We start from the raw sequence: 14,131 nt of genomic DNA, 5'->3' as shown, positions 1-14,131 counted from the left end.
AAAAGTTGATTTTTTTAGTCTCATTTCCAACTCCCAATACTGACACTATATTGATAATATTTTTACATTGTATTGTTGTATTGCGTCTAACTATCATGAGTCTGAGAACAGCCTACATATGCCTTAAAGTTTTATTCTGAATTTAAACATGTCTTTGTTTTTAATACAGCTGTGGCACATTTGTGCCTAAATAATATATTAAGTAATTCTATTAGTAAAACACCCTCTCTCTTGATACTTGCAGCTCCATCTACTGTGAATCAAATGTTGAGAGTTGAGAGAGGCAATAAAGAGTAAGAAGACCTCTTCATCTACCCTCCATATTTGAGCCTGGAGGCTTTTTCCTCACTGAGTCATTTCCAAATGGCCCTTAATGAAACATTAAACGTTCTATTCATTCCGAACTGACAGAGCTGCCATTTGAGAAAAGTGACTCTGTTTCAAATTGATCACTTCAATAGTATCATTAGGAAATTTTGAGACTTTATTGACCAATTTAAATCCCTTTTTGATCTTAAAATGTTACAGACTAAGTTGTGAATTTGATTTTTAATGGACATCCTATAGAGATGTGAGACTTGCCCTTTGCGATTTACAGCCAAACATTCAATTTTCATATTTAATTTTATTATCCTCAAAGTCTTACAGCAGAAAAAACAGATAACTTATGTCATAACTAATAAATCTTCACATTTCGTTCAAAATTTTAGGTAAGGCAAGGCAAGTTTATTTGTATAACACAATTCAGACACAAGGCAACTCAAAGTGCTTTACAGGCGCATGAAATGATATTAAAAGACATTTAAAAAACGAGTAGGAAGACATCAAGAAACAAAACATTAAAACAAGTCAAGAAATGCGAAAGCAAGCAGAAAAGCATAGAACAGGTGGGGGGGGGGACATATTCTTTTAATTTTTTAATTTTTAAAACTAAAATTCGTATATATTGCACTTTTAAAAATCACTATTTAAAAAAAATAGTATGAAGGGTTTGTTCACAACCTGGCAACCCAGAAGTTGTTTTAATTCATGGTTTATTTATCATCTTCAAAGCACTGGGACATGAGTTAGGATATCAATCATTAAATAAAAAGCTATTTACAGTTTATAAATACTTTATAAAGGGTGTATTATTAGAAAGTGGTAGCCCACCAAACAAAAGCAGAAGACAATATGAACTCCATGTATGAGGCTACATTATTGCAGTGTGCGATCAGAGGGGATTCCTCCTGCGGTGCCTCTCTCAGGATGCTGTGATACACACACGGGATTAGACGGTAATCCCACACTCACAATGTGCATGCGCAAACTGAGGTGCGTGCGTCGGCCGAGGGACAGCTCGATGTTAATACAAACCGACAAACTGCGTTCACTCTCCAAACCTCCTCTCAGTGAAGAGGCGGTGATGAATTAAACGAGGTAAGGTCCTTTTTTTTTAAAGGTTTGTCTGTCAGAAACTCCACAGATTTGTCCTGGGTGTCACTGTCAAAAGAGTTTGTCGTCCCGTTTCGGACAGGATTAAACCGGGCTGTCCCGTCACAGACTGAGCTGCAGTTTGCAACACAAAACAGATTAAAGAATAATCTAAAAATGCTGTCTTTAAAACTCAAGATGCTTATTCTCGGTTTCATACGGGGATGATTTGTGACAAATGAGCCAAGTATGCATGGATGCTCCCGGTCACAATGTGTTCTTGTTGCCCTGTGTGGATAATTGCGCCGTGTGGTGACCCACTTGGCAGATAGAGCCCCGGGTTGTTCGTATTCAAGTCACAGTGCAAGTTTCTCATGGACCTGTGGACGTTTTACACTTATTCTAATGATGACACTCCAGAGGGATGTGTTCACTTCTGCAGTTTAGAGGATAAGTTTAGAAAATAAGGTCTGTTTTCACACAATGTTTGTCAATAGTGATGAAAGAAGTGTTCAGATTCTTTTAATACTTGAGTCAAAGTAAAGATATCATGTTATAATATTACTAAAAGCAAAAGTGAAAGTCATACATGTGGATAGTACTTGAGTAAAAGTCTTAAAGTATCTGATACTAAATGTATTCAAGTATCAAAAGTAATTTTCTGGCATTAAATATAAGTACAAGTAAAAGTAAAATATACATATATATTACATGTGTATGTATACACTGTGTAGGTCATCTGATAACCTGCCTGGCTGATTATCGGATCTGATATTTAGCGTTTTTCTCATTATCAGTGTTTTGGTTTTTTTTTTAAATCATGGCAATAAAATAAATAACTGTACTACTGTGGCTCTGATGTAGCGTGTAATCTGCAAAGTATATCATAACTAAAGCTATCAAATAAATGTAGTGGAGTAAAAGTACAATATTTGCCTGTAGTGTAGTGCAGTGGAAGTATAAAGTAGCAGAAATGTCCAAACGCCTCAAAAATCTACTTAAGCACAGTACTTGAGTAATATTTAACCGTAGCTTAGTTATATTCTAAGTAAATTATGACCCACATTTGTTATCACTGTTAACTTCATGACAGTAGAAATGTTACACTGTAAAAGTACTCCATTACAAGGTCAGGATTCAGTAGTATCAGCAAAATGAAGTAATGAATTACATTTACTCGAGTACTGTACAATTTTGAGCAACATGTGATTTACTTAAGTCTTTCTGTTTCCTGCTACTTTACACATCTTCAGCATTTTTTTTCATTGTCAGTGTTTTTTAATAACCCGATTGCCAATAAAATAAATTAATTTACTATTTTCCTCTGATGTAGCATGTAATCTGCAAAGTAACTAGTAATTAAAGTTATCAAATAAATGTAGTGGTGTAAAAGTACATTATCTGCCTCCTAAATGTAGTAGAGTGCAAGTATAAAGCAGCAGAAATGGGAAGTACTCAATTTAAGTACGAGCACCTACAATTTGTATTCATTAGGCTACAATACTTGAGTAAATTTATTTAGTTACATTCAATCACTGTTTACGTCAATAACGGTAGCAATACTACACTGTAAAAGTACTCCATTACAATGCCAGGATTCAAAATCTGATCAAATGAGAGCAGTATCAGCAAAATGAAGTGGTGGAAAGTAACATTTATTCAAGTAATGTACAGTGGTGTGAGGTGTAACATGTATACATGATATGATATGATAAAAATCTTAAAACCAAGGCTGTAAGCTTTTTCACTTCTGTTATTGTGCCATTTGGGTATCATTTGGGTTATATTTAAGTTAGTTTTAAGCTTTCTGAATTTGATGGATCAAACAGTTTTGGTCCACTTCTTCGTGAAAGTGTTTTGTGTAAAATATTCAGATTTTTTGTTTCACTGTCACACAGAGAAGAACGTTAGGAGTTGTTTTGGGATTGGACAGGATTAAAGGCTACCAGTCATTTTGACCCACATTGGTTATAATCGTTTGAATCCTGATAACAAATGTTAATCTTTTATTTGTGAAGCCCATACATGTTCTAATACAACATAGACCTTGATTTTAAAGGAGACATATTATGTTCATTTTCAGAATCATGTTTTTATTTTGGGTCACTACTAGAATAGGTTTACATGCCTTAATGCTCAAATTACATCTGTTTTCTCCCATACCCAAACATCTGTACATCTGAAACAGCTCCTGTCTCTTTAAGGCCCCCCCTCCCGGTTACCCAGTCTGCTCTGATTCATCCGCTCACACATGCCTGAGCCAGCACTGCTCACCATGTCTCTGGTCAGCTCTGTCGTGTTTTCAGCTCCCAGTTCACTTCCCTTCTACCGTGAATATAGGCATATATCATTGAAATGTGTGACATGGTGACATAGTGTGATGTCACAAATTCACAGAATTAGAGGTGGGACAACTGACAAGGCGTTTTCAGGAGCAGTGTTTTCTCTGAGACGTGCTCCCTGTACTTTCTAACTTTCAAGACCCTTTACATGTACAAGAACCTATATAAAACTCTGGAGGAGAGGAAAACAGAAAGGCATAATAGGTCTCCTTTAAGTGATATTATTTTATGTCAAACTGACTTATTTTTTTATTATATTGTATTGTACACAAACTGATTTCAAACTGTCTTGCAGCTCCTAAGGACTGAGCAGCCACCAGTTCATCAGCACAACAAAACGATCTGGAAGTGACTGAATCAAAAAACGGACCTGATCCTCATTTCATCAGAGCCTGACTTCTCAGTAAGGATGCAAAGGTGCACATATTAACACTGTCTCCTGTCAGGACTGGATGTACACCCATACTAGCTCATGGACAGCAAGTGCTCACCTGACATGTCAGCGTCTCTATTAAGGACAGGATGTCTAAATGCGAGCTGATTGAGCTGAAGGACCTCAGTGTGAATGATCCCATTGAGCTGGCTGCACCTGCGGCCCGCACAGCCCCACCACCTGTGAACCCAGGGCATCCGAGCCACTTCCATGTCGTCCGTCTGGTCGGAGACAGCGTCAGAATCGAGGCACCCCTGGGCCAGACGGGAGAGGCTGCAGTGGGTCATGACTTCCAGCCCTACGGTCACGCCCATCTCACCTGGTGTGACCTGTGTGGAGAATTCATCTGGGGTCTTTATAAGCAAGGTTTACGCTGCACCAGTGAGTACCTTCAACATTTGAATATTACAGCTCCTAGTATCACCACAGACCTCTGTTGTTTTCGAAAAATGATTAAAGGCTCATCAAAAAGCCAAATTGTTGCACTGGGCGGCAAGTTTCTTCAATACCATCAACATGGGTGCTGTAGTTTATTTTCAGTGGACCGATTGTGTATTAATCCATGGCTGAAAATAGTCCCCAATAAATCTACTATTTTTTCCTCTTTGATTAACATTTGCTAGAAAACTACAATGCCCAGCTGTTTTGTAAAATTATTTAGTCATATTTAAAAATGAAAGTACATACTGGAGACCAGGCATGTGCACAGATAGACCCCAAAAGGGATTTGAGCCCCTGCCTTTTTTCCTCTTGGCTAGTGTTAATTGTAATATTATTTTTCAATTAATATAACGAGGAAAACATAAATTAGTCCTAACAAAAAATGGATACATTATCAAAGGCTACTCCGCCACTCCTTGCAATTTTCATTTGTCATCCAACAAGCCTCGGAGCATTTCCGCAGGTTTGACATTTTTGTGGACTTGCCAGGCTCGGGTGGAGTGGCACAGGGTGTGTTTGGCATTTTCTCATGGGTGCGCCCAGACACACCTCTCTCCAAAATCACATGATCCCTTCTTGAATGTGTTATGCCTGCTTGTTTCACATAGATACTGTATTCTCCAGACAGTAGAGATGACAAAAATATCCCATCAAAAAATATTAAAAATGGGCTGGGGTGACCAGAATGTTTTCTCTAATTTAGTCAAAAGTATTTTGATTCCTAATTATTGCAGCATTTGATACTATAAAATAAATCTATCTCTTAAATAAACCGATCCAAGAAAATGTGGGATCCCTCCAAGTACCACTAGAGGGAGCTCACAGTTAGAGTTTAGTGGGACTCATACATCGTTGATTTTGGCAATAAGAAAAGAAGAATATAATATAACACCAGCCTTGTCCTTTAAATTGTGTGTGTGTACATGATGCAGATGTTTCTCTGCAACCGGTGACTTAACAAGCAAAGACACACAACCAGCCACCTAATCTGCATTGCATCAGACACAATGTGATACAGTCCATCAGGCTGTCCTGAATCATCATTCCTGCATATGGGTTTAATAACAGTCATGGTAAATGATTGTAGTCGCTTACACAATAACGCTGGTGTGAAGATAAAATCATTAAAAAAAATTTTAATGGCTGAAATTGAGATTAAAAAAACATCAACCTCAATAGAAAATAACTTAAAATGCCCTCAAACTAGAGCTGAAATCAGCTCTGCAATAAAATAAAGTCAGTTCCATCGAAAGCTCACAGAGCTGTGATACAGTCTGCACCTCACAGTACCACCAGACTGCAGGATGCTTGTGTTATTTTTCCATCCATGAGAAACTTTATCACAGAGTTGGTCCTAATCTGTAGGAAGCTCTGGAAAGCTTCATGTTTAACCAGACACTTCCTGGGAATGTTTATCTTTATTGTTTGACTTCAGGCTTTTCTGTCCCATCTCAGAATGAGACAAACAGGTGACCTCCCATTAAAAGTCAAACCACTAATTTTATTTTATACTTGATGTACAAACATTATGGCATGTTGCTTACAGTACGCTCTCTCTCTATCTCTGTCTGTCAGACTGCAGTTACACTTGTCACCACCGCTGCCGGCCCTTCATCCAGCTGGACTGCAGCACAGATGACAGTTTGTTAACAGACCAGGAGGATTTCTCTGTCGACTCCATCGAGACCGACACAAATGTGGTGAGGGACAAAGAAACAATCACACCGCAGCCTTCATGGGATTGTTTTATAATTTTTTGAAATTAGCATTATTTAATTAATTGTGTAGGTGGGTATGTCAAAGCAGATGGAGGCTAACAGATCGTCCACTGCTGTTCATCCGTGTGCCATATGTCCTCAGAGACACTGGTTTTATTACCTCCTCACTGTCAAGGCATTCATACAGAAAGTAATTTAGGAGAGAGCGGAGGGGAGGGGGTGACTTAACAACCTCACAATAAAACAGCTGTCTTTATTTCACAGCCACAAAAATGAATCTCACACTACCAGCACAAGTTATCAGACAATTGAAGGTGAGGTTCAAAGTCCATGTCCAAAGGGATACTCCATTAGGTTGTAATAAAAGGGCACCACAAGTATGCAGAGGGGCACCTGCACACAGAAAGAAGTGATATATTGTATGACTTTACAACTTTTTGTCCACTGGAAGGGCACTTTAGACTGTCTTATCTACCATTGGGGCATCTAAGAGAGGACTTTTGGTGTGTTCTTTCAAACTTGGGGGCTGAATTTCTCAAAAGTAAAGCTGGGGTACTGTATGGTTAATTATATATGATAGGAAACTGTCCACACATCAACTAAAGCTGGACGATATGACTTTAAAATAATATAATCGAACTTTAAGGCCATATCGCGATACACAATATATACCTTCATATTTTGTAAACTCCTCATAAGCACTTCATCAATGGCGACAAAATCATACATCACAATATTTTTAACCAAATAGGCCCTACTTTGATATCGATGTTGCAACAATATTGTATGGATGACTGTTAGTACTTTCACAAAATACTAACACATTGAGATTCCTGATAAATAATCATCAGTAATGTGAATACAATGACTAAGTGGGTAAAGACAAGTATTAAAACAAGTGGAACAGTCTGATGAGTTCAGAACAGGACGTCACTTTACTATAAAGCAGCTTTTAAAACCAGGAAAAGACAACAATTATTAGAATCTAAGACAATACATAGTCTCATATCACGATAACGATATATATCGGATTGTCCTGCCCTCACATCAACTACAACATTGGATGAAATATCAGGATAATTCCAGCAGATCTCCCTGGGTATGGCCCTTTTGTGAGGTTTTTATTGTCTGGGAGGAGCAGATGGAAATGCTGAGGTCAAAGGAGCTGTTGGTAGAATCAGATGTCTCCAGACAGAAGACAGAGACAGAGCAGGGCTGAGAAATTTCTAACACATGACTGTTGATGATAAAACAACACCTGAAGCTTGGAGATGACCTGGGGAAGAATAGCAAGTGAGGAGGACAGCAGCAGCTCGGAGCTGGAAGTTTATTTTACTGCACGTACGTCTTTCTTTCGCAAGGTCAGAAGATCAGCGGTGTGGATGTGGAACTCATCAGTCCTATAGGCACACGACTGTTTTTACTTTCTGTTTGGTTAACTAAATTAAATCATGTCTTTCTCTAGCTACAGACAAAGAGCTTGAATTCATTTTACTTTTATTTGCATTCATCTGCTCCCTGTCACTTGTGAGGACAAGCTTTCTGCTGACAGTATGTGACCTATTTGCTGAACTCTCTCCTCTTTTCTTTTTTTAGGATGAACAGATTGACTGGGGTAAACAGAAGCTGACTGTTAGTGAGATTCAACACAAGGTTAAGGAGTATAATGCACAGACCAACAGCAATCTCTACATGGTGGTCGTGAGTGACTGTATTTTCATTTGTAATAGTTTGCTGACTTTTTTAATATTGAGTCCATTTCTTACATTCTTGCAAACTAACTCTGTCTACCTTGCAGAATAAAGATGGGTCCTACACTGGTTTCATCAAGGTCCACTTTCAGTTAGTCCGTCCCATCTCCCTCCCTCCTCGTCAGAGCCTCTGCGCGTCACAGGAGGAGGATCAGCGGGGCAGACTGCTGAAACGGCGGACGTCTTTCTACCTCCCCAAAGACACTGCCAAGCACCTGCATATAAGCTCCCAAACGCGTGTGCGAGAAGTCATCGAGGCGTTGCTCAACAAGTTCACTGTGGTGGACAACCCAGCCAAGTTTGCCCTGTTTGAACGCTCTGAGAGACAAAGTCAAGGTAGAATCCTCAATAATGTGCAAAAACAAAACAGTTAAATGTGACATTTTTAAGTGCTGAATTTTATTTCCCTTAGTGTGCATGCGTAAACTGTCAGACGACGAGCGTCCCCTCTACCTGCGCTTGTGTGCTGGCCCCAGTGAGAAAGTCTTGAGTCTGGTTTTGAAAGAGAATAACACAGGGGACGTGAATGTAAGTTTCCATTTGTCTCTGAGGATTCATTCATACGATAAACTTATAATATATGCTGATAAAAAGCTGATACATACCGCTGCTTTTAATGAGAAATGTCTCTTCTCCACAGTGGGACGCATTTAGTTTTCCTGAGTTGTGCAACTTCCTGCGGATCCTGAAGCGTGAGGAAGAGGAGCACGTACGGCAGATTGTGAAGCGCTACACTCTTGCTAGAGACACGATGAAGCAGGCCATGGCAAAGATCAATACTCCTGGATGACTTTGAGTGATTCAACTCAGCCTTGTGTTTAATGAAGAAAAACATTCTGCCACAGTGAAGAGTATTATCAGTAATGTAAAAGGGAAGGAAAGAGCTCAGACAATGAAATGTTGTTTATGAAGCAGTGTTACATATAATGTGAACTACTTAATGGTTTAGGGCCTGCAATTTTGTGCAAGCAGAGTCACTGTTATGAACTGAATGGGGAAAAAGTATGATCTTGGACTTAATTGGATGCAGTTCGTTCTTAAAAGCCATGCTGCTTGACTCGATTATTTATAGTGGTATTAAAAACACAATATTAGTCTTTCTGGTCATTTATCATGTGATATTTAGTTTCATTTTTATTCTGTGAAGCCGTTTTTAAATTTTGGCACTTTAATGAACCTGTGACATGGATTTGGGCAAATTAAGATGTGAAACAATGTGTTTACATTCTAATTATCTAATAAACTGAAGTCAATAAAACACGGGTCATTTGATGTCATTGTTACAATTTTTTATTTCACATTATAACAATATTATCTAACTTCTTGACCTTAATCAAATCACACAAAATGTCAATTTCTACATAACATTGCTTTAAGTTTGATAGACTGTGTTTGAACATGTATGTGCTGTTATAATAGCCTCCACTCTTTAGGGAAGGCTTTCCACTGGATTTGTTTCAACATTGGCTGCAGTGATTCGCTCTTGAGTAGCCACAAGATCAGCGAGGTAAAGGCACTAAAGGCCTGGTTTGCTGTTGGTGTTCAAATTCATCCTCATTCATTCAAGGGTTTGAAGAGGTTAAAGTCGGGGTGCAGGCCAGTTAAGTTCTTCCACACCAAACTGACGATTGTGTTTTATGCAAGCTGTTGCTGTACAGTTGAAATGACACTATTGTCTGAAACATTATGTTGCATGAAAAGCATCCATAATGTCAATGTCATCCTAATGGTACAGGCAGTAAGTTTATATTTAACGACTTATGTAGTGTATTTTACTTGAGTATTTTCATTTTCTGCTACTTTATACTTTCACTGCACTACATGTTGGAGGAAAATATTGTACTTTTTACTCCACTACCTTTTATTTTATTTAATAACTTGAGTTGGTTGTTACTTTGCTGATTGCATGCAGCATCAGAGCCAGAAAAGTACATTTTTTTAATTACTTTTTATTTTTATTTTATTTGCAATTGGATTGAAAAAAACAAAAACAATAGTCCAATAATCAGAACAATGCTAAATATCAAATCTGATAATCAAGCAGGCAGATAGTTGGTCGACCCATTGAATACAGTATACATGTACTGTAATCTACATATACTTGTATAAGTGACCTTTACTTTTACCAATGTAATATTGGTCACGGTATTTTTGCTTTTACTCAAGTATGACTTTTGGGAAGTGTTACAACCCCGGCTGCATGTTTTTGCTCCTGTTTACCACTCCAGCTGCTGTCATTGCAATTTTCTGGTGTCCCACTCCTGTCCATGCGGCGGCGTCAGCTCACCATAATGTCTTTACCTGGTGCCGGAGAAGAAGGCGTAGAAGAAGAACGCTGGTTAGCATAAACAGCTAGCGTAACTGTGTGTTTTATGGGGTCCTCGCTTGTACAGATTGAGCAACCCACCGAGACAAATCCATCAAAAAACAAATCAGACCTGCGAACGCTCCAAACCTTACTTCAGGTAAGTTTTCAACTAGCGAAGCAGAAGCGACAAACGACAGTTATCAGACCAGCTAACGTTAGCCGTGTCGGTAAACGTAATTTTGTGAAGGAGATAGAAACATGTTGACCTGGCAAATGCTAATAACAGAGCGCTAACAGTGTGCTGCTATCGGTAATGTTAGCAGCCAGGACATAAAGTGACATAACAGCCACTGAAACCAACACAAGCAGGGGCTGTTTCTTAGCGGTCTTGTCGGTTGGAACTAGCCAGCTAGCTAGTAGCTCAGTTAGCTCTCCTGCCCAGATAACCCACGTTCCCCGAGCCCTCTTGACTGAGCAGAGCTGAGCAACGTTATTCAGCATTTTTTTTTCTCTAACTCTCCATGTACTAATTTAACCTGATTTTATGATAGCACATAGTAGAAGTGATGCCAGGCTTTACGTTAATGTGATGCTGTATTGTCTGGTTACACTGTCATGTAAATAGCCTGCTACATTCTGACATATGGACATAGGATATATGACTGGAAGTATATCTTAGCAGGAGTCAGCATGGGCCTTGTACTGTGTCTACCATGTTGGCAATGAGGTCACTTGAATAATGGCATCTACTGTATCTTCTTACACTGGCTATAAATGCAAATGCACATGTGTGTTGTAGTGAGGTGTAGTCTATTTGTTTTCATTTACATATTGAAGGTTTAATATGTCTGTGGTGCCACTCACTTTGTGCACAGATTTAAAATGGTGTGAGATACCAATAAACGTGTAACTAACTTGTTGTTTTTCTTTATCTTTCAATCGACCTTTAGTTATACTCGTGAGATCATTGAGGGGTGACCTCATTTGCAATGACATTGATTCAAAGCAACGGAAAGGAGAAATGCTAGTATAAAATAGGATGTTGATTGTAAAAAGATTTTGCTTGTGTTGTAAAGGGACTTAACTCATCTCTTTCATGTGTCACTTTTCATAGGTTTCATATTCATCTGGTACAGTCACACTGTAGCACTACTGGCAGTCCTGTGACCCGAGAAAATAATGTGCTGCAGCTGAAGATGGGTGGTAGCGGCTCCAAATCCAAAGGATTTTGGCCTTTTTCTGGCTCAAGTAGTACGGATGATCCAACCAAAGATGGAAACGAGCAGTCACTGACGAGAGGTCGAAGTTTCCTAAGTGCAACACCTTTTGTGTTTACTAGACGAAGGTAAATATAGGCTCGGTAGCAAGTAACCCCCCACCATAATTGTTTATTTTTCCTCCAGTTGTATTCGGTTATAAGTTTGGAGTAAATTGTTTTTAGATTAGTTCGAGGACCCTGTACCCTTTGCATTTAGGATTTGAAAAAGACTTGCCATTGAGAGACGTACCAATGTTTGCACAGAAAACATCCCCACACATTCACACTCAGCCTGCGTTGTTAACACGGGGCAAGACAGAGTCATAAATCCACGTTGTTTGCACAACAGTTCTGACCCATCTACTGGATCACACTATAAACCAGGATTTGTAGGATCAGGTGATATGTACAGCCCGACTGATATTGGCCTTTCACAGATATATCCGTATTGGCATATGTCTTGCCCAGTATGCAACAATATGAGTTTTTAGAGATTATAATCCAGAAAAGGGTGCTGGATTAATTTATAATTATTAAATTCCCAGTGAAGTTTACCGTTTCATTGCACTGGGGTTGTTTTAGTCAACAGAGTTTATTGTTATCCTGCCCTTGTTACATATCTTTGTCACAAGCGTTTGATAACCACATTTAATATGGCACAATCAGCCAATATATCAAAACCTGAAGCTTGGAGATGACCTGGGGAAGAATAGCAAGTGAGGAGGACAGCAGCAGCTCGGAGCTGGAAGTTTATTTTACTGCACGTACGTCTTTCTTTCGCAAGGTCAGAAGATCAGCGGTGTGGATGTGGAACTCATCAGTCCTATAGGCACACGACTGTTTTTACTTTCTGTTTGGTTAACTAAATTAAATCATGTCTTTCTCTAGCTACAGACAAAGAGCTTGAATTCATTTTACTTTTATTTGCATTCATCTGCTCCCTGTCACTTGTGAGGACAAGCTTTCTGCTGACAGTATGTGACCTATTTGCTGAACTCTCTCCTCTTTTCTTTTTTTAGGATGAACAGATTGACTGGGGTAAACAGAAGCTGACTGTTAGTGAGATTCAACACAAGGTTAAGGAGTATAATGCACAGACCAACAGCAATCTCTACATGGTGGTCGTGAGTGACTGTATTTTCATTTGTAATAGTTTGCTGACTTTTTTAATATTGAGTCCATTTCTTACATTCTTGCAAACTAACTCTGTCTACCTTGCAGAATAAAGATGGGTCCTACACTGGTTTCATCAAGGTCCACTTTCAGTTAGTCCGTCCCATCTCCCTCCCTCCTCGTCAGAGCCTCTGCGCGTCACAGGAGGAGGATCAGCGGGGCAGACTGCTGAAACGGCGGACGTCTTTCTACCTCCCCAAAGACACTGCCAAGCACCTGCATATAAGCTCCCAAACGCGTGTGCGAGAAGTCATCGAGGCGTTGCTCAACAAGTTCACTGTGGTGGACAACCCAGCCAAGTTTGCCCTGTTTGAACGCTCTGAGAGACAAAGTCAAGGTAGAATCCTCAATAATGTGCAAAAACAAAACAGTTAAATGTGACATTTTTAAGTGCTGAATTTTATTTCCCTTAGTGTGCATGCGTAAACTGTCAGACGACGAGCGTCCCCTCTACCTGCGCTTGTGTGCTGGCCCCAGTGAGAAAGTCTTGAGTCTGGTTTTGAAAGAGAATAACACAGGGGACGTGAATGTAAGTTTCCATTTGTCTCTGAGGATTCATTCATACGATAAACTTATAATATATGCTGATAAAAAGCTGATACATACCGCTGCTTTTAATGAGAAATGTCTCTTCTCCACAGTGGGACGCATTTAGTTTTCCTGAGTTGTGCAACTTCCTGCGGATCCTGAAGCGTGAGGAAGAGGAGCACGTACGGCAGATTGTGAAGCGCTACACTCTTGCTAGAGACACGATGAAGCAGGCCATGGCAAAGATCAATACTCCTGGATGACTTTGAGTGATTCAACTCAGCCTTGTGTTTAATGAAGAAAAACATTCTGCCACAGTGAAGAGTATTATCAGTAATGTAAAAGGGAAGGAAAGAGCTCAGACAATGAAATGTTGTTTATGAAGCAGTGTTACATATAATGTGAACTACTTAATGGTTTAGGGCCTGCAATTTTGTGCAAGCAGAGTCACTGTTATGAACTGAATGGGGAAAAAGTATGATCTTGGACTTAATTGGATGCAGTTCGTTCTTAAAAGCCATGCTGCTTGACTCGATTATTTATAGTGGTATTAAAAACACAATATTAGTCTTTCTGGTCATTTATCATGTGATATTTAGTTTCATTTTTATTCTGTGAAGCCGTTTTTAAATTTTGGCACTTTAATGAACCTGTGACATGGATTTGGGCAAATTAAGATGTGAAACAATGTGTTTACATTCTAATTATCTAATAAACTGAAGTCAATAAAACACGGGTCATTTGATGTCATTGTTACAATTTTTTA

General features: G+C 39.1%; 2 protein-coding genes across 2 annotated transcripts; both read left to right on the top strand.

Annotated features, from left to right (window-relative positions):
- The first annotated feature begins 4,277 nt into the window (after positions 1–4,277).
- On the top strand, positions 4,278–9,338 carry LOC140998432 (ras association domain-containing protein 1-like). Its single transcript, XM_073468722.1, has 6 exons — positions 4,278–4,569; positions 6,205–6,329; positions 7,944–8,048; positions 8,146–8,434; positions 8,511–8,626; positions 8,739–9,338. Exons 1-6 carry the CDS (start codon positions 4,278–4,280, stop codon positions 8,886–8,888), a joined length of 1,077 nt encoding a protein of 358 aa, XP_073324823.1. The 3' UTR covers positions 8,889–9,338.
- A 1,103-nt stretch (positions 9,339–10,441) lies between these two features.
- On the top strand, positions 10,442–14,078 carry LOC140998332 (ras association domain-containing protein 1-like). The gene is made up of 6 exons (XM_073468597.1): positions 10,442–10,563; positions 11,521–11,751; positions 12,684–12,788; positions 12,886–13,174; positions 13,251–13,366; positions 13,479–14,078. The coding sequence occupies exons 3-6, from the start codon at positions 12,780–12,782 to the stop codon at positions 13,626–13,628; spliced, it is 564 nt and encodes a 187-aa protein (XP_073324698.1). The 5' UTR covers positions 10,442–10,563; positions 11,521–11,751; positions 12,684–12,779; the 3' UTR covers positions 13,629–14,078.
- Positions 14,079–14,131: the final 53 nt, after the last annotated feature.

Source organism: Pagrus major, chromosome 6, assembly GCF_040436345.1.
Source record: "Pagrus major chromosome 6, Pma_NU_1.0".
NCBI classification, from domain to species: Eukaryota; Metazoa; Chordata; class Actinopteri; order Spariformes; family Sparidae; genus Pagrus; species Pagrus major.
The sequence above is the reverse complement of the archived record's forward strand: the minus strand, read 5'-3'. Positions and strand labels throughout refer to the sequence as shown.